At 44.7% G+C, this 20188-nt stretch overlaps 1 protein-coding gene across 1 annotated transcript; it reads left to right on the top strand.

The window, feature by feature from the left end:
• The first annotated feature begins 1278 nt into the window (after positions 1 to 1278).
• Positions 1279 to 17650, top strand: gnai1 (guanine nucleotide binding protein (G protein), alpha inhibiting activity polypeptide 1). The gene is made up of 9 exons (XM_035147636.2): positions 1279 to 1793; positions 9236 to 9278; positions 10505 to 10646; positions 11032 to 11189; positions 13722 to 13850; positions 15131 to 15260; positions 15376 to 15529; positions 15661 to 15883; positions 16421 to 17650. Exons 1-8 carry the CDS (start codon positions 1676 to 1678, stop codon positions 15849 to 15851), a joined length of 1065 nt encoding a protein of 354 aa, XP_035003527.1. The 5' UTR covers positions 1279 to 1675; the 3' UTR covers positions 15852 to 15883; positions 16421 to 17650.
• The last annotated feature ends 2538 nt before the right edge of the window (positions 17651 to 20188 follow it).

Genomic DNA, 20188 nt, shown 5'->3' with positions numbered 1-20188 from the left:
GTTTCCATGGGAACGATACATGTAAATGTAGGGTACACTTATCGTATATCCCTAAAAGGTAATGTACTTAATAATGTACTTAATATGATCAGGTAAGTGTTACGACTGTGAATATATATAATGTGTTTTAATATCTTTTTTTGTGTGTATAGACTCCTGTTAATGTTACCCACAATGCAAATCAATTATAAGTTGATTGTATATAATGATAAAAGTCACATATTCAACCTATAATGTAAAAATGATGAGCTGTTGTCGTCAAGCTGTGGGTCTGCAGGTTTGAAATGGTTTCTGCTGTTAAAAAGCTTCCGGTTAGGGCGTCTACCTTCAAAATAAAAGCATCAGAATACCCAAAAAAATGTAATCTTTGGTGTTTAATAGCAACAAACACCAAATTAAAACTCAGCTTCATGTTTGATTTGACAAGACCGATTCACACGCTCGACCAAATTGTGAGTCAGTCAATCATGACGTTTCACCCTGTTGTCATAGCATCAAATAACTTATTAAAACCAAACATACGTGAAAAATGAACACGTGAACATACGTAAAAAATGATAGAAGCCGTCTTTGAGAACATTTATTTTTACGTGGGAGGCAGGGTTTATGACCTGTACTGCAGCCAGCCACCAGGGGGCAATCGAGATGATTTGGCTTCACTTTTGAGGCGCTGTCATGTCGTCCATCTTTATAAACAGACAATGGTGTTTAATGTGTTGGGGGAATTAAAGGAAAGGCCCTCTTCAGGTGCATTATGGGAAGTGTAGGATCCAGCATTTTGGTCTGAAGTGTATCCACGAGCGAACGCAGCTCTGGAGGAGGATCACGGGGACATTTAGAACATAGTGTAAATTAATGTTTCGAGTCGAATTTGAATGTCGGGGCTTATGGCCACTTTGGCGACGCCACAGGAGCAGTGTGGAGGCATGTTAATGTTTTTTTAATGTTGTTTCTATACGTTTGAACGAGTGGTCACCATTCACTTCAATTGTATTGGATTCCATCGGCATAGCGTTGAGTAGATAATGAGGGAATTGTCCTTTTTGGACGAGGAAGGAGACAAATTGTGATTTGTGAATATGGGCCATACAAACACAATTCAAATTGTTCGAATGAAGTGTATTTGATTTGATCATGTTGACGAGTGCTGGGGACTTCCAGAATCACAGAGGTGTGTTGACTGTTGGTATTGGGGTTTGAGGAAGTGGCAGCTTTTGTTTTGAAGGATGGCTCCGGAAGTGCGCGCCTCACGGACCTCAGTTTCTTTCCTCCAGCCGCAGCTGCCCGGGCACAAGCAGCAGTCACCGCCGCAGCGAATGGAGGCGAACGGGTGCGAGAGAGAAACATCCCCGCGGAGACACACTCGGACCTAACGAGGATTTTACGCTATTTTTAAAAAAAAAGAAAACCCGACATTTTCCATCGGGAGGAAGAAACGACGCACACTTGTAATTTTTTATTTTTTAAAAAAGAAAAATAAAAGTCGCATCGCTTCCCCTTTTTCAATTTTTTTTTTTATTTTTTTCTCCTCCTCCTGACGAGAGACCGTAAGAAAAGGGCGTGTGAGCGGGTGAAGGCAGATCTCGAACCCGTTCTCACGTAGATGTTGGTTTAAAGCCCGCGTCCGTCTGTTTTGTTTTTAATTCACACCACCTGGATTCGGACGGTGTCGAGGATGGGTTGCACGCTGAGCACCGAGGACAAGGCGGCGGTGGAGCGCAGCAAGATGATCGACAGGAACCTGCGGGACGACGGGGAGAAGGCGGCCCGGGAGGTCAAGCTGCTGCTGCTGGGTGAGGAGCGAGGGGAGGAAGGGGGGGTGGTGGTGGGGACCGAGGAGGAGGAGAACTTCTCCCCCGACGGCGGTGCGAGCTGAGCGGACACACGGGGAGGAGAAGCACCCCTCACACCCCGTGGTACTGTCGGTTAATCGACGCCTTGAGTTTCAATTCCGCATCGCTAGCACACACACACACTCACACTCTCCCCTCGTGCTAGGTCCATCTGTCAACAGCCTTTAACTGTCACCTCCCTCCCCCCCCCCAAAAAAACACTTAACTTAACATTTTTAAGGGATTTTACACACATGGCAAGTTCCTTTTTCGTTTTGCTTGCTCCCCCTTCTCTGCTGCTGGCATCACGTCCATTCAGCCATTCGACCATTTGTTTCACTAAGTCCCTTCAACAATGGCACATTTCCTCTGTGTGGATGCAGTGAAAACAGGCCCCCCCCCACCCAGTTCATCAGGGGCCCCAACTTTTGCTGAGTCCAGGTATTTAAAGGTTCAGTCCCTGGTTTGGGACTCAGGTTTAAATTGTTCTTACAGCTGACACCAAGAATTCTCTCAGGCTCAACTTTTCAGATCGATATCGCGAAAAAACGATGAGGTGACGATTCCTCGATTAAATGTCGGTGACACACGGGGAGGAGAAGCCCCCATGTGGCCGTCGGTCAATGGTCAACGCGGTGTCGGAATAATCTGTAAATTTGTTTCTGAACGGGGGGAAATTCACGTGAAGGCCATCTCTTGTCGGCACAACAACTTGGAAGGTTGGCACGTAGTTTGTTACGCGAGTTGCTGACGTCCTCCCTTATAAACCACGCACGGAACTGATAACTTACGCACCCAAACACTAGCTAGTCAGCCAGTCAGCTGTTTGGATCACGATTAATCATTGCTGTTTGTTGGGTTACGTTTTAATTCCCGCATCCATGAGCAAAATCTGCATCTGAGTCACGTCAAGTAGATTTTTATCGGCCATGATAGGGAAGACAACACCTCCCACGTATCCCACGCTGATTCACGACATCATCAAACTAGGTCTCAGGTCATTGTTGTGATTGAGAGACCCCTAGCTGCCAAAGTTACATATCGTGCGTTCAAATACTTCTTAGTTGAGTTAATGTTGTGGTTTTAAACTTAAAAAAACAGAAAAAAATAATGATTGATATTGTTTTGTCGCCCAGCCCGGCTCCTTGTATGTTCTGTAAAGTAAAATCTTGCTCAACAACTGATTCATGTTGTGAAAAGGGGCAGGAATTACAGGAAATTACAATAATGTGGTGGTTAAATAATGGAGTCTGGTGTACATGAGCAGGAAATAGCAGCCGTTTAAACCAAATTGCCACAAAAACAAATAGCCAAGCAGCTGTTTGACGCTGTATACTGATGTGGAGATGGATGCCTCATGACCCTCTCAGCAGTTGCCAATTTTGACTGACCTTTCATCTGTTAGTTTCAGATCCTCTTTAAATCCCGGCGGTAGCGTCAGAATCCACCAAACAAAGGTTATTTGTGCAACCAGTGAATTGATGAATCACAAATCTACCTTGAGGACGCATCACGTCTTTTTATTGGAATTTTTAGTCATGTTCCCGGCACCCTGTGACGTATCTGTACGTACTGTCACGTCAGTCTCTCGCCTTCAGAATCCAGCAAATGCGCAAAAATTGACGTGCATGTGGAGAAACACTGTTATCCTTGTAAATAGAGACCATAGGTGAAGAACTTTTCCATCAGCCCTTCAGGTGGCTGGCTTTGGGAAATGTTGACATGCACACACACACGGTATGTGGGTTACCAGGACACAAACGCTGAAGCCAGTATCAATAGCAGGCAAACACCCGACAGAAGGCACAGTAGAGGAGCTGCTAGAGGCCTTTGTGGACAGGCTTGTAAGCCCGAGCAAGATAAACAAGATCTCTTCACGTTCTTTTACTTATTTTTGCACAACCCCAGCTCCACATTTGCTTCTCTTCTTGTTATTGTTCATGAAAATGGCACAATCGTTGCATTTCAAGGGCGTAAAATGGCATTTTTGAGACGTTAGTATTGCTCTGTTTCAACATGAACATACATATTTTCTTGTTAAAGGTAGACTACATTCCACAGGTGCTTGGGAGGCCAGGTGAGGGCTTGTTGATTTGAAAGCGAGCATGTTGGGTCAAGTTTCTGCTATGCTGCTGTAGGCTGGAATATGAGTTTTTATCAGCAGGCACGTAGCAGTAGTTCACCCGTGCTGTTGCTGGTCGGAAAGCTGTTTTTGTTGTGAAAGCCGCGCGCCAGGCCGTGTGGGCCCCCCACGCATGGCTGCTCTTGGCACAACAACCTGCCACTTGGGTCCGATCCATTCAGTGTGGTCGCTCTTCAGGTTACTGCCGTAGGTGACACACAGTCGGGCCAGAGACGCCAGGAGAAAGGAGAAGAGGGCCCCCGTAAGATGACACTCCCAATGACTGCAGCATTAAAGATGAAAAGGCTCCACTGCAGAGAGCCGAGGGGCCTTCGTTACAGCAGTTTGAGTTGTTCATCCTGCTGATTGGTCGCCGAGAAGATACTGTTTCGGAGTTGTTGATTCACAGGCATTTCTGGAGTAGACTCTCCTCTAAAGATAAAAAGTCAACAAAGTTTGTCTTGATGGGAAGGCGCTGGCAATCCTGTAGAAGTGTGTTGTAAGCTGCTAAACAAAGTCTCTTGTGTATCTACCAAATGTGCGGATATTTGTGTTTATACAGAAAATTTGCGCCGATTAGGGCTGTCGTGTTTATTCAAAGTTTTGAACATTCATTCGAACGTGAGGGGCAAGTTCTTATTCACATGGTTGAATGAAATCATTCATCTTGCATAAAAAAAAAAGATTTTGCCCGGAAAAAAGATAAGGATCTCTGTGAGTCAAGTCCAAACCTGCAGGCAGACTCGGGTTCCTTTTGTCTTTCTGTAGAAAGACCGAACACATTTCTCATTTAGCTCTCCATCCTTATTTGGCTCTCCTTTTTCCTTTCATCTCCTGGACCCAATTATCCTACTATTCATATCTACATGCTAAAATAGATTACAATTTCCGCAGCCTAATTACTCTTTCTATAGCTGTCGTGTAACAGTGGGAAGATTCTATTAATAATGTTCCAGCCTTTGTCTAACTTTTGTCATTGTTCACTCTCGAACGTTTCCCCATATTTTAGAAATTGTGTGACCAGTACGACGGTGTCACAGATCTTGAAGACAGAGGTGGCCCTGACAATAAAAAGTTATTTAATTGTCGCTGGACGCATTATTAGAAAAGTCGAGTCTGTGCCATTACATGTGTGAAAAAACAATCTCCCACGGATCTGCCACCAAGCAGATTGATCGCTGTGATCTCACACGGCCACTTCCCCTGCTGGGCAGCGCCGCTCGGAGCCTCCTGGACTCATGAGTGACTCATACTAAAATCCTGCAAGAGGACGAGGGAAAAGAAAAGAGGAATTAATCTATGAGAGGGACTTTAATTCATAAAAGAATAAATGACTTTCAGAGAATGCAAAAGAGGAAGAGGGACGTATGTGACTGAGAGTGAAAGACTTAAGATGGGGGGAATGGTGTTGGCTTCATGCCGCTAATGTGGCATCACTAATGTGGTTAGCACATTGTGCCAAACTTCATAAGTCCTCCTTCAATCCTCGGAGTGCTCTGCAAACTGTGGACGGGATGGGCCAGCAGCATGTCCCCCCCCACACACAAACCCCCAACCCATGCAAAGTTATCTTCATGCCAGTTATTTGACCTCAAAGCCGACATGACGTACGACTTATTGAAAGAAAAAAGTGAAATTGTGGTTGCCATGCAGGGATGTATTTCAGATTTTCCAGGTGAATTAGCAGAGATGTATTGTTAATCTATGAAAGGAAGATTGGTATCCATTTATCACATTAAATATTCACTGCTGCTGTTTTAAATCATTCCTCGCTGCCTTCGTACCTAGAGGAAGATCAACCAGAGGGAGTTCCAAGAGGGAAGATGCGTTTGCGGTTTGCAGATGGAAAATGCGCTGTAATCAGTGGGGAGGAGGAGGAGGAGGAGAAGAATGAACCTCCATTTTCACTGCAATGGTTTGCTTAGATTTTCCTAAAATAGTTTGAACAGACCAGAAACAGAAACCAGCTGTTCCAGTGGTTTGGAAGCTGTGTAGCTGTCCTGGGGTGGGCGTATCAAAGCTGAGGGCGTGTAACATGACTCTGCATGAGGAGCAATAGGTTAGGCCTGTGTTTCCATGTCTCCCTGAAAGCGCTACGTGTGTGTACGTGTGTGTGTGAAAGTCAAAATGAGGACAACTCTTGCGTTTTTGCAGCGTCCAACATTAACAGTTTTTCCCCACTGGCCCACTTGGCTTGAAGACCAGAGTTTTACCGGCCCCCTGTGTGTTTTCACTAGCTCGGCAGCCCAAGAATGAAAATAACCTTTTTCTCCATAATTTAATAATTACAGGGGCCACATCTTGCAACACTTACGGTCAAAATACATTTCAGACATTTCCTTACGCTATGGGACATTAGGAATAATTTTACATAATCAGAGAGTACATTACAGTACACAGTCATCGTCATTATTGTTATTTGCGAGGACCTTTTTCTGTTGGATTCCTTTTTTCGAGGTGTAAAAACATGCTGGAAATCTCACGAAACTTTGGCAGATCAGCAGAGTTGTGATTGTTCTGAACTTTGATTTACCTTCAACATAACACGCCGGTGATGTATTGTGATTCCTCGTTGGCTCCGCTCCTCGAGAAGAGCGACCTTCTTCTCGTAAGTGGTCGCTGGCAGTCAACCCAGCCTGCATAAACTTTTTCCTGGCCCTGAGCCGCCGGGCCATCGGCTACGTCCGACCCTGTTTTGTATTCCTCAGGCCTCGAGGCTTTGACAGGAGCCACACCCTGATGATATCCCTGGTGTTAAGAGGACGCTTACATAAACACGTAGCTCACATCTCATTGATTATAATGAGGGTTAGGCCTTGAATTCATAATATCTCTCCAGCTATAACCATTGAAATGCTCACAATGAGTAAACAAGCTCTTGGTGAATGTTTTTGGTTTTTATAAACTGTGTCTGTGAACAGATGTGGCAAAACATGTCTCAATTTTTGGTTTTATGTTTTTCGCAATTATATGTTAGTGTCGTGATTCATCAAACATCACTGTTGATTTTGGCTTCTTGACGCAAATTGTTCACAAGTATTTCTCAACAGCTCGAACTCGTCTGAATCATCTGTTTGGTAAAATATGAGGAACTTTCCTGTCTGATTACTGCATGTAATCAGACAGGAAGTTGTGTTTGACGGCCGACTATAGAAAAATACAATTAAAATTAACTATTATCTGATTTATGAAGATGGGGCTGCAGTTATTCGTTCCATTAATCTGCTTTTCTGAGTTAAAAGTTCAGATGTTTTGTTTTGTCCAACTGATAAAAGCTAAATGAGACTTTTAAAGTTATTAAAATAATGGCATTTTATTTTTCTGCTCAGAGATTATTCAAACAAAACCAAAATTTCCTCTCAAACAAAGTGGTAGAAACCCCTCAGAGACAAAGGAGAAGTCAGGTAAAAGTTTCTCTTATCATTTTTTATAGGAGGTTACTTTGGATTCGACGTGAGCTCATAGTCTCAAAGTGGGTTTTCCTGAGTCCCACTTCGAGACGCGCTGTGTCAGAATGCGAAGCGTCTCTGGCATCTTGAAGTGGGCCGAGGGCTGCGGCTGTGCCAGCTCGCCGCCCCGGCTGTGCCCAGTTGAGCAGCGAAGTACATCTGCCGCCGCCTGCGTGGCGAGTTCCACAGGGATTCGCACAGCTGAGTGTTTAGCCTGGGAGCACAGGGAGCTGCCGCTGTACCGTCACGCACACACACACACAGACACAGACACACAACACATCCCGTCCCTCCGGGCCGCTCCAGCACCCGAGTGGTGACACGTAATTAAAATAATGTGTCCTCAGGTGGATCTCATCCAATTATACTGAAGGTGAAGTGCCAGCGCTGTACTATCAGCACGCAGGGCAAGTTTGTGGGAATCCAGACGTGCACCCAGCTGTGGAATGCATATATATTTATTTATTCATTCTGGGTTAAATTTATTTTTACAATTACTTTCAGCATGAGTTGCCCTGTGTCAAAAATGCAGCGTTGCCATATTCTTTTTGTTTTTGCAGCATCAAGAAACGTGGAACTAGATTAAGGGGTGTGTGGGGGTCTCTGCTGACAGTTTCACGGGGTAAAAGATGTCGTTAGGTGTCATGATGTGATTCCAGTTTCCCCGTCTTCTGCGTCTAGCGCCCGGGGGGGGTGTTTACTGGGGGAATAACCACTCTCAAGTGGTTTGGAAAATCTCCCCTAGTGGCAACGTTACGCCACTAACAGCCGGCTGGTTGCCTCCCTTATAAGTCCCCTCTGATGTGAGGACGCTGAGTGCACATTAGTAGATGTGGTGTTTATTGTCAGGCACGTCACAGTCGGATCAATGTGGTTCATAAGGACATCACAGGTGGCTTTGGTCGGGAGGGGGGAAAAGAAGATTTTAGTGAAAGGGCACTTCCTAGTGAGCGGCTACGAGGGCATCAAATACAGTCGAGGAAAAAGAGCAGCAGATGCATAATACATAATGCTCTCTGTGGAAGCCAGCATGTCACACACACACACACACACACACACACACACGCGCGCAACCACAAAGCCTCCTCAGGTGACTGTGGCCTCACACTAGAGATGTCCTGGATATAACGAGAGCCGTTGCCATGGTGCGGTGACGTTTGAGAGATCCGCGACGCAAAAGCCGAGCCGACGGTCATGACTCCCTTTATGCTCTCCTTCCTCCTTCTCTTTCCCCTCCTGCTCTTTTCATCAAAGCATTGTCTCATTGGTCGACTCCTCGGCAGTCAATCTAATCAGTCGCCGGCGCTCCGAGTGCCTTCGCCATCCTGAGGTGACACCGCCGTGTTTCTCGGCACTTTAACAGCTCCACCCCCCCCCCGTCGATGATAATAATCCGTTTTACTGCTAAGTCACATGCCGCGCTATGGCCAAGAGCCTCGACGCAGAGACAGCGTGATGCAAAGCCACTGCTGATAACATTCCACACACGGTTTTCTGCTTATACAAAGTGAGATTCAGACACAGTGAAGTGAAGCAGGCACGATCACAGACCCAGCTGGTTTTAACTAATCAGTATATTAGACTGGAATTCCCTGGAGCGGAGGCCAAACCAGAACTGTAATAACTTCTTTTAACTTTAAAACACACTCGCACGTTTCTCAGTTCTGCTGAGATGAAGTGGTTTCATTGTCAAGGTTCCGCGTCATATACGTTTGGCCACACTTCTGTTCTTGTTGACATATGGGTTAAAACATTTTGCTTGTTGCAGGAGAAAATTAATTTGAAGTATTTTTCCAGTCTAATAATTGTCTTTTTTCCTTTGTCTTTTCCAGGTGCTGGTGAATCGGGGAAAAGTACAATTGTCAAGCAGATGAAGTGAGTCGCGTCTAATTCCTCGACACACAGAAACAATCAAAACAAACCTTCTTTTTTTCTGTCTTCTCCCAGCGTGTCGATAATGACTTTTGTCAATAATGACTATGTCAATAATGACTTTTGCCATCAGATATTATTGTCACAGAGCGTTTTTTAATTTCCACAACACAAACGGTGTCAAAACACCACTCGTGCTTTCGTAGCATCTCCCTCTGTATGATGATATGCTCCGTGAATCACAGCACAAACAGGTGCCACCTGTTAATGGACCATGAAGCAGAATACATGACTCCATCTCATCATACATACAAAGTGTGTGTGCTACATATGAATGAAAACACTCGTCGACCAGTACACACACACATGCTGGAGACATGGCTTTTTTAAGCAGCTGCTCTTCTGTGTTATTACTTCTCCTCTTGGTTTTCACCTGTGGAGGAAGAGCTGAAGGCCGCACATCTAGAAATGTTATTTTCCTCCTCTTAAACTGTTATAAATCAGAAGAAATATTTTAAATCTGCCTTGTTTTAAGGGAATTATTTAGGGGAGTTCATACTTATTACATACACATAATACTAGGACCTGACTGATGGGGATTTTTAGGGGCCAGTAACGATAATAGGGAGTAAGAAAATTCGATTTGATTGTCAGTAATTCCTCAGATGATGTTTTCAAACCCTTATGACAAAGAACTAACTATAAATTAAAAGAAACACAAATACGAACACTTCCCACTTCTTTCTCCTCACTTGTGAGAATGGACTTTTCTTCTTTGTCCTTCTTCAAGTAAAATTGCTAAATAGCTGGAATCCAACATTATTTTAGATTGTGTGCATTCAGCTGATGTTTTTCTTCTGAGAAACGAAATAAATCCTCTTACACGTGAATCTTGCTTCATCACTGTGAGGAAGACGTTCTTGTCTTTAACACAGAAGATTGAGGCACGAAATTCTCCCCTTGACGATCTGTGTGAGAGGAGCTTCTTCTCTCTGGGTGACCACATTTTAAAGCGTCCAGAAACCAAGTGCACGGAGATTAGGGAAACTGTGGCCTGACAATTATTCTGCAGACGTTCCAATGAGCATGTCAGGTCACAGTATTGAAAGAGATATTAAAATAAGAGCCGTGGAGAAAAGGAAGTCAAGGAAGAAGAAGTTTTATTTTACAGTGCAGAAAAAGGACTGGATTTCCTGACCCTGGTTTTTCCCCCCCCTCTCTTTCTCCAGGATCATCCACGAGGCGGGCTACTCAGAAGAGGAATGTAAGCAGTACAAGGCCGTGGTTTACAGCAACACAATCCAGTCCATCATCGCCATCATCAGAGCCATGGGCCGCCTCAAGATCGACTTTGGCGACGCCGCGAGAGCCGTGAGTGACAGAGAGAGGGATGTAATTTAGTTTAAAGTGAATTTGTGGCGTTGGACAAACAAACGTCTGCAAACATTGGATTCTCAGAAAAAAGGCTCATGGGACAGTAAATCTTAGGTTTGATTGTAGTCCCGAATTCAGAGGTTGTTTATAAGTTAAATTCAAATGAAATGCTTTGACGCCTTGTTGTTTTTGAGAAATGTCCCGACTTGCCCTCGCATGTGCACAAGAACAAATAAGTCTTGTTTCTGAAACGTCCTGACAGCCCTGCGACTGGTATTTCAGCTTGGAAGCAGATTAATGTGAACAATAATGGTGGTGTAATTACTTAGATCGTCACTCAAGTCGATATTGACTCCACCTTTTTTTTTTTACCATTCGCCAGGACGATGCCCGGCAGCTGTTTGTGCTCGCTGGCTCGGCTGAGGAAGGCTTCATGACGGCAGAGCTCGCTGGCGTCATCAAACGTCTCTGGAAGGACGGAGGCGTTCAGGCCTGCTTCAGCCGCTCCCGCGAATATCAGCTCAACGACTCGGCAGCATAGTGAGTCACACACACACAGACACACACACAGACACACACACACATCTAAGGACGCGGGTGCATCATCATTTTAACACCTACACACTTTGTAAATTCTGTCAATTACTTTTAATTGCGGACTGTAAATAAAGATGGAAGACATGACAGCTCCTCCCCTGGTGGCAAGCTGCAGTATAGGTCATAAACCCCGCCTCCTCTATGTTAGTGGATGTGACATGGACCAAACTAAAAAGTCAAAATACACTTTTCTGGAATGTGGGGTTCTGTCATTTTAGTTTTAAGTGTTCATGTTTCCAGTGAGTTTGGTTTTTATTAGTTATTTGAGTGAGCGTATCGGTGGGACCTCCGTCCGCCACACGTCGCAGCCTTTGGCCGTGCTCAGAAAACAGAGCGCTGCAGCGTCATGCATCTGTCTGGACTTTCAGACTGTCAATATTTGTCCTCCTCTGCCAGAAGAGCGGCGGCGGCTGGAGAGAATAAAGAATCTTTGACCTCGCACCTCAGCGCAGGAGCATTCGCTTAAAAAGTGAAAGAGAAATCACGTAAAACACAGAAACAAGATCCTCTACACTGTTACTTCTTTCTCGCCCCGGCTTGAATATCGTGCATATTGTGCATCGAAATGAGTGATATCATCACAAGGCAGCTCCTGAGCTTCATGGGGAGAAAAGCCTTTTCGACCTGTTCTGCTACAGAAGAACAAACATCAGCGTTGACGACACGGGCCGAGGGGAACCACAGTTGTTGGTCATTTTCTAATTGGTTCCTCTAATCCTGCTGTCCAGGGGCTTTTCATGAAACAAAAAGCACTATTGTTAAACCTTGTGTATTTTTTTTTTTCTTTTCTTCACTTAATACCCTGGAAGACAAACAACAGGCTTGTTTGCTGGAAGGAGAGATTACTGGTGTTTGTCTGGTAGAAAGTAGAGGTCACTAATCTTTCTCCCTTCCTCAGAAGTAACCTTGAGGTCGGGTCGCGGGAGTGTGAAGGCTCATGTGTGATCCTGTGTATATAATAATATAATATTATAATAGGGTTAACCCTCCTAATAATAGAAACAAATCATTCCTAAAAATGGATCAGAACTCATTTTGACGTATTCAAATTATTGTCGGGTCATCAGATCCAAACCCAAAGAAAGTTTAGTTTCATATCATAAAAGACTGAAAAAATTAATAAGGGGAAACTTTTCATTTAAGAAGCTAGAACCAGTTTGTTTGTGTTTTTAAAGTTAAAAATGAAATTTCCCAAGAGGATTTCCCAAAAATGTAATTGATAGAATTTAATTGATTCAGTTGCCAAATGTCATTCAATTCACTTTAAAGCGATTTAAGAAAAATGTTTCAGGTCACATCATCAGTTTGATAATTGAGGGACTTAAAAACAAACTATGCTCATCAGGTGATTGTAGTTTTCTGGTGAAAGTTCGTTCAGAAAAACAATTTTTCAAAACTTCTAATCTTAGATTGTTGTAATAGCACAACCATCAGCAAAAAAGAGTAAATGTTGTTTTGCTGTGTGGAAGTTTAGGGGATTTTCATGGAACAGTGGTTTTAGTAAGAGGAATAAAAGAATCCACTTTAAGTGCCAAGGCCCAACAAATGGTCCACAACTAATGCCTCTTTTCAAAAAGATGAAATCAGTTAAAAAGGTCAAACGAATGCCCTCTGTCACAATGTTAAAGAAAGTTTAAAAACAGATCCTGAATCTGCTCCTTTGCGTAATCCTGCTGACAAACACCATCCATCCTTTTCCTCTTTTATTCCCATTCACGAGCAGAGCTGTGGATAAGAGGAATGTGGAGCAGCCCCCTGGGCAGACGGTTTATCCATTACACCGCAGACACATTCACACTTTCACGTAGGAAGTTTTCCACTTCAGCTGCGTTTCCTTCGACCCGGGAAGGAACCTGCAGGGAATCCACCAAACACAGACAAATCAACAGTTCAGTCCCATCTCAGTGAAAAGAGCAGGAGCTGTTTGCTCGGAGGCAGCAGCTCCAACCACTAAACCACGGAGCCATCACGTCTAAATTTAACACAGAACGGTTCCTGTATTTTATGTCTTAAATGTGTTTCCAGGTTATAGACTGTATCTAAAGATGAACGACTAAAAAGTAAAAGTACACATAAAGATGTTTTCTATCGTCCCACTGATGTTAATTATTGGATGCAGTCATGATTGACAGCTGTGACTGACTCGTGATCAGCCTGTGTGTTGATGGGAACTCGCTGTCATCCGAAAATATTGCAAAATAACGTTGAAAGAAAACCTCAGATTTCGCAACATGAAGTCATTTTCCACTCAAACGTTGTTCCGACAGGAAAGTTTGAATCATGACGTGTTTTCAGTCTGAAAGGATCTAACCTGAGCAGTTTGAACGCACTTGCCCTTGATGCTTCTAACACAGTTTCTCCCACTCGTTTACCCTCCTGCTCCCTCTCGCCTCCTTTTATTCTCTTCACCCTCTTTCCCTCTCTTCTTTTCCCTCCTCCTCCTCCTTCTTGTCCGTCTCCTCCTCCTCCTCGCAGCTACTTGAACGATCTGGACAGGATATCCCAGGCCACCTACATCCCAACCCAGCAGGATGTCCTGAGGACCCGAGTCAAAACCACAGGCATTGTGGAGACACACTTCACGTTCAAGGACCTGCACTTCAAGTGAGAATTTACTTCACTTGAACAATCGCATCAAACTGTGTTGGGGTTTTTTTTTTTACACGATGGCTTAATTAAGTTTCCTTCCTGTTACTGACTCACTGGCTCCAATAGAAATTCCCTTTGTTGCATGTGCAGCTGTGAGTTGCGACACAGTGTGTGATGGTGTCGTGCGCAGCAGCAGCGATGACTCAGGCCGCACAGACACAACGTGGGGGCAGGCGGCTCGATGATGTCACGTTTGTCACATTGACATTGAAATTCATTCACGGCCGGAAAGACAGAAATCCCACTGTTGGTGTGTTACATAAACACAGCAGGGGGTTTCTCCTGGCCGAAACTCAGGTGGGTGTGGTACTGAGCCCGGGGCAGACACCCGGGGGGGGCAGACACCCAGGGAGCCATGCACTGCTCCGCTGCCCCGGGGCAGAGCGCACGGCTCCGGGGAACGGACCCAGGGACCAGGGTTGCTTACAGCCCGGCCACAGAACCACAAAGCTCGGGGCAGACTGTTACCTTTCCCTCAGGTTCTGGGACTTCATACTGAAGCTACGCATTCTTTACTATAATTGGTTTCCACTGAACTAGAATTTTGTCACCTCGCGATTCTCTGTACAGGAAGAAACCCGGCACACAAACACAAAGTTTATGCACAAACAAACGCGCAATGTTTTCCGTTTTTTGAGACTTACACAGTCATAATAACACAGCATTATTGTCACTGTGTATTTCAGCTTTCAACTCACTAACTCTGCAGCTGTGAGGGTAAAGAGAATTAAACAGAACTGATCTTCTCAGCCAGGATGTTGGATCTTTTATTTCGTTTCCAGCAGCTTTTGAGTGACAATATTATCTGATTTATTTTCCTTGACAATCTTCCTTTATGCTCTTGTTATCTGAACTTAAATTCTCGAATTGCGAGACGTGTAAAGATCAGCAAATCACCCACATAGCAGAGCAAATGGGAAATACAGTGTAAGAGCTAAAAGTCTGCTCCTCTCCCGAATCCTTTTTCCTCTTCGACGGTTACAGTCATTGTGGACATGGACTTTAACTGGGCCGATGAATATTCTCTCCATCGCAAAGACAAAGATTTGTTGTTTTCTTTCCCCTTCATCACGTCTCGTCATCAGTGAGACCAGCGACTCTTCCACACATTAGTTTTTGCCTTTGGGTTCCACAAACACTGCTCATATTGTCTTGTATGTTCTGTGGGATTCACTCAAGTGGATGGGATGTATGACAAGGAACATGCTCACACGGTCTTTCTCTCTGTCCCCCAGAATGTTTGACGTGGGCGGTCAGCGATCTGAGAGGAAGAAGTGGATCCACTGCTTCGAGGGCGTGACCGCCATCATCTTCTGCGTGGCCCTCAGCGACTACGACCTGGTGCTGGCCGAGGACGAGGAGATGGTGAGTCAGACCTGGAGGAAAGATAGTATCTGCTTGATGGGTCATAGATGGAGCCCCCGTGTTCATGGATCAGCGTGAAGCACAATGACCGACGTCGTCTTCCTTCTTTCCTCAGAACCGAATGCACGAGAGTATGAAGCTGTTCGACAGCATCTGCAACAACAAGTGGTTCACGGACACCTCCATCATCCTCTTCCTCAACAAGAAGGACCTGTTCGAGGAGAAGATCAAGAAGAGTCCTCTCACCATCTGCTACCCAGAGTATGCAGGTGAGACTGGCAGCATCTTAATGTCTTGAAATATCTTTTCAAAAATGCCACCAGGGGGGTGTTCAAGATGATTTGGCTCAACTTTAAATACAGTCTTATGATTGTGACCTCCCGCTCTTCGTCTTTTCCAGGCTCCAACACGTATGAGGAAGCCGCCGCCTACATCCAGTGCCAGTTCGAGGACCTGAACAAGCGGAAGGACACCAAGGAGATTTACACCCACTTCACCTGCGCCACAGACACCAAGAATGTGCAGTTTGTCTTTGACGCCGTCACCGACGTGATCATCAAGAACAACCTGAAAGACTGTGGTCTCTTCTGAGGACAATGACCACAAAGTCCCTTTTTTTCTTGGTAAGGAACTCTCCTCCTCCTCATCTTCTTCTTCCTCATCCCCCCCACGCCACGCCCTTTGCGACTGGCTCACATGCTGCGGACATGTGTGCGCACATGTGTGGCTCTGCGTCACGGATGAGAACACACGTCAGGATAATGACTGAAGGCGTGTTCCCTGTAGCATCGGGATGCGGTGGGAGTTGCTAAGGAAACAGAGGGAGCCTGGTTTTAAATGTCTGCCTCCAATCTGGCGTTTCCTCGGTCAAAATGTGTTTAACAAACTAGTGTTGAATCGTTCAGAATCCCAGAGGAGCTGGAGCTGACCACAGACATGCAGGCTAATCGGTCCTAATCAAAACTCATAATTTAATCACTGAATCGTTGGAATCAGTGCCATCTGTTATCAGGGGCCTAAATAGATTTTATGCTCCATTTAGATGTTTGTGAAATGTTAGCGACGAGGTTGAGCTCTGCAGAGCGTCTCTTTAAAAAAAGAAAACAAGCCATCCCTCCTCTTTCCCCCCCCTCCCTTCACGTCTCTCTCTGTGTCCTCAGGCGGTGGAGCCAGCTTATTGTGCATCTTTGGTGGGGAAGATGAGAAGAGTCGGGAGGATCAGTCACGGACCAGTGCTGTACTATACGCCACTTTTAACAGCTTTATTTATGTTTTTGTCTTGGAACATTTTTGAACTAGCGTTGAAATTTGTGTAGGATGTTTGTATCATTGTAAAAGCGTCACGGCAAATTCTCGCACAATTTCCCCCTTGTTTTTTTTGTTTCTATTCTCGTGGAGGAGGTGGAGGCGATCTCGTTAGTTTTTTTGTTTTTGCTGTTTCTTATGCCGCTGTCTCTGGAAAAGGAAACTTTGCAATTGGTGGACATTCTTCTTTTCTTCCTTACCTTCAACCGAAAGGGAAGAGAAGAGGCACAACTTTGAGTCCAGTTTGTTGGTACCTGTGCCTTCGCATGCCTTTTACTGCGGTCGTAGTCCTAATGCTTGTTCTGTTGCCTGCTGACTTGTTCTGAACATAAAGAGGTAAACTGTTTTCATACGTTAGTGTCCCTGCTATCTTCTATGTGCACACCACTGAGCTATCAGGAGGAGGAGGAGGAGGAGGATTTCCCTCTGGTCTAAACAGGTACATGGGTCGTCATAGTGACCGACATGTAGCCTCCACAGTCCACTACCCCCACGCCCCCCCCCCAGGCCTCGCTGGCCGATCCACACAGTACAATACTGAGATGTATATTGTGACCCCACAGATCTGGGGTTCGGGTTTTTAAACGGTGTATAAAACATCCCCTCTTCCCAACCATTCAGAAAAAGGCTCGTCGAGGCGCTGGGCTTATAATACGCTCACGTGTTTTTAAAGTACAAAGACCAGAGTTGGCACATGTTACTGTATATTTTAATGTATTCGGAGGAGGGAAAAAAACTGAACCACGGAAAAGATTGTTGTAAAGGTGAGGACGCAGTCGGACGCCGTTCTTGGATCTCATCCAGCTGCAGTGCGTAGAGGGCGGGGCCGGGGGGGGGTCGCTGTTTGAGGATCCGCGAAGAAGGCGATGATTAATTATGAGGTGACGGGAATAAAGAAGGTCAAGGGAAAGCTGGTCTGTGATTTTTAGATCAGTGCTACTTTGCCAAGAGGTGTGACACGGTCCTGGATCTGTTCATATAAAGAAACTGCCACAACTGTCGATGTATGTGTATGTTCTCCGCAGAAGGAGGATCTTTGTAGACTCATCTCCCTTATTTTGCTAATAAAAACCAATTACAAACCACGTGGAGTCGCTGTGTCCTTTCACACGTGTATCAACGGTTGCTGAAGCATTTTAAACGAGGTGGTATGATGGATATATTCAATCTGTTGACTGTTGCTTCTACATGTCCTGCTCTGCTGAAGCATTAATATATCCAACTGTAACTGAATCCGTTAATGACCTGAGAGAGTTCATGCTTAAATATGCTGGAGAGTATTCTTGCTTTGATCCCTTTTGTGTTGACGTGTTCGGACGCCGCCGCCCATCACCCACTTCCCATCCTCACAAATGCCGAGCACGCCGCCCCTCAGCGTGCGCCCTATGCATCGTGTGCATCTGTTATGAACGGAGACGCCTTGTTGTCTCCACGTTGGCAGGTACACACACAACGCTGTGAGTCGTCACACCGCCTCCATCACATTGATATTCCTGTGTGGCCTTTTAAAGGCTGCGTTACCTGCTGTCGCGCTCGATGCAGAGGTTTGTTCAGATGAACATTGATCAGGCCTGAACTCTTTGGCCGCAGCTGAAGGGCTGACGTGTGTTCCCTGATGCATAGAAGCTGCCTTGATCCTATTTTCCTATTGGCTCGTGACTGTGATGTAAAGCACTAATAAGGTTGTCTCCACAGGCTGATGTATGTCTGACTTGTATAAATACCAATTGAAAACATCCTAAACAGCTGATTGTTTACGTCACAGCCCACAATTCATTAGAGAACTATCTAAAATGATCGTTAGGAAAAACTGATTTGACGTATACTTTAACATGCAGTCTACTGATGACCTATACCACAGCCAGCCATCAGGGGGCGATCTACATGGTTTTGGCCTCATTTCGGTGGAGCTGTCATGTCGTCCATGTTTGTTTACATCCATTCAAATCAACGTTAGTGTAACAAAGAAATTAGATTCCACGGAGCTAGCTGCTCTCAACCTGACGTCAGCTGACATCGACGCACCAGTTTCCCCAGTGGAGGACGAGATACGGACGCTAGTTCAGCTCCATTCAACTTTACAGCAGCCATTTTAAATGGTGGTGGACCGACCATGTGGCCCAGTAATGCTCCACAGGCCCAGGTTAGAAACTGAACTACGACGAGTCTTTACAGGTAAGTTCTTTACATTCTTCTTCCCTGCTGTGCGACCTGTGTCAGCTCATTGTGTTAAAAGGCCGTTTACTAATGTAAATCTGCTGATTCTGTGATTCTTGCTCAATTTCATCAACCCATGATGCAAATTGGGGCATTTTGTTCATTTTTGCGTGAACCCCACTGCAAATAGGAATCGATATGAGACTAAAAACAACACCACACTTCAGCATGCAGCTCAAATACAGAGCCAGCGTAGCACCGGGTGGAGAAGCTGCATAAAGTGTGTGTGTGTGTATCCCCAGGATGCAAACACCCATTAGCTGCTGTTCACACCAGATTAATTGAGGCCACAGCAGCAGAACCTCAGTGTTGTGCAACAAGATGTGAATTTATTTTCTCCTAAGTTACACATGTTTCAGCATATTGTATTAAAAAAAGAATGTATTTTGGCCTTTGTGTATTTTATGCCATTTGTACGCAACAGGGTCGTTTACACACACACATGCACACTGGTTATTTGCGTGTGCTGATGCTCGCCTGTGCACCGGTGGAATGGTACAAAGTACATTTATCGTATTACTGTATTTATTGTGTATTCACCTGAAAGTTGTGTAGTCATCGTTCCGACCTTGGTGTGAGTCAGAAGATTGAAAAAAACACGGAGGCTGTGAACACAATGTGTTGTATTTATGTGTTTAAACAACACTCTGACACCTCTTTACAATATTTTAGCAAAATAAGGAAGAACAAAGAATAAGTATCTGGTGTGACTGACGTGTAAATAATTTAAAATCAGAAGTAGCGTCTGTTTGGTGGTGAACAAAAGTTCAACATTGGACAAGTTGACATTAACGGCTGCTGTTTTAGTGTTGACTGTAAAATTGGGTTAATGGGTTCATAGTTGCTGACGTCAGCGACTCATGACTCATAATTGAAGCTGTTTTCCTCAGAGTTGTTTTGACTTGAGTTCAGGGGAATTTTCTCAGTCAGGAGTTAATTTTTCATGTGTCTGTACTTGACTGAGATAGATTTCTTTTTGCTTTTCCACTTTGACTCCACGACACATATCAGCAAATATCTGCTCCACTACGTTTTTACAACACATACATTGATATTTATATATTTTTTTTAAGTAATCAATAATGAGAGTGGTTTTTAAAAACGGTTTTGGAAGTTTAGAAGTGAACAATTAATTGATTAATTAATTAATTAATATTACAGTGTTTGCAGTAGCATCGACTGCAGCATTAATATGACACAAATCTTGTATTTAACAGAATAGGCGTGTACTTTTACTTTCACTTGAGTACTTCCTCCACCACTGCCTGAGGTGCAGCTGCACCATCGCCGGCATCCTCGCGTTACAAGTTGACACTTGAAAGGTGGAGCGGGTCTGAGGGAGATAAATGAGAGTTACATTTGTGCGATGTCGGCTCCCACGGGTGCTGCCAATTGGGGAAGTTGTA

Source organism: Hippoglossus stenolepis, chromosome 22, assembly GCF_022539355.2.
Source record: "Hippoglossus stenolepis isolate QCI-W04-F060 chromosome 22, HSTE1.2, whole genome shotgun sequence".
NCBI lineage: Eukaryota > Metazoa > Chordata > Actinopteri > Pleuronectiformes > Pleuronectidae > Hippoglossus > Hippoglossus stenolepis.
The sequence above is the reverse complement of the archived record's forward strand: the minus strand, read 5'-3'. Positions and strand labels throughout refer to the sequence as shown.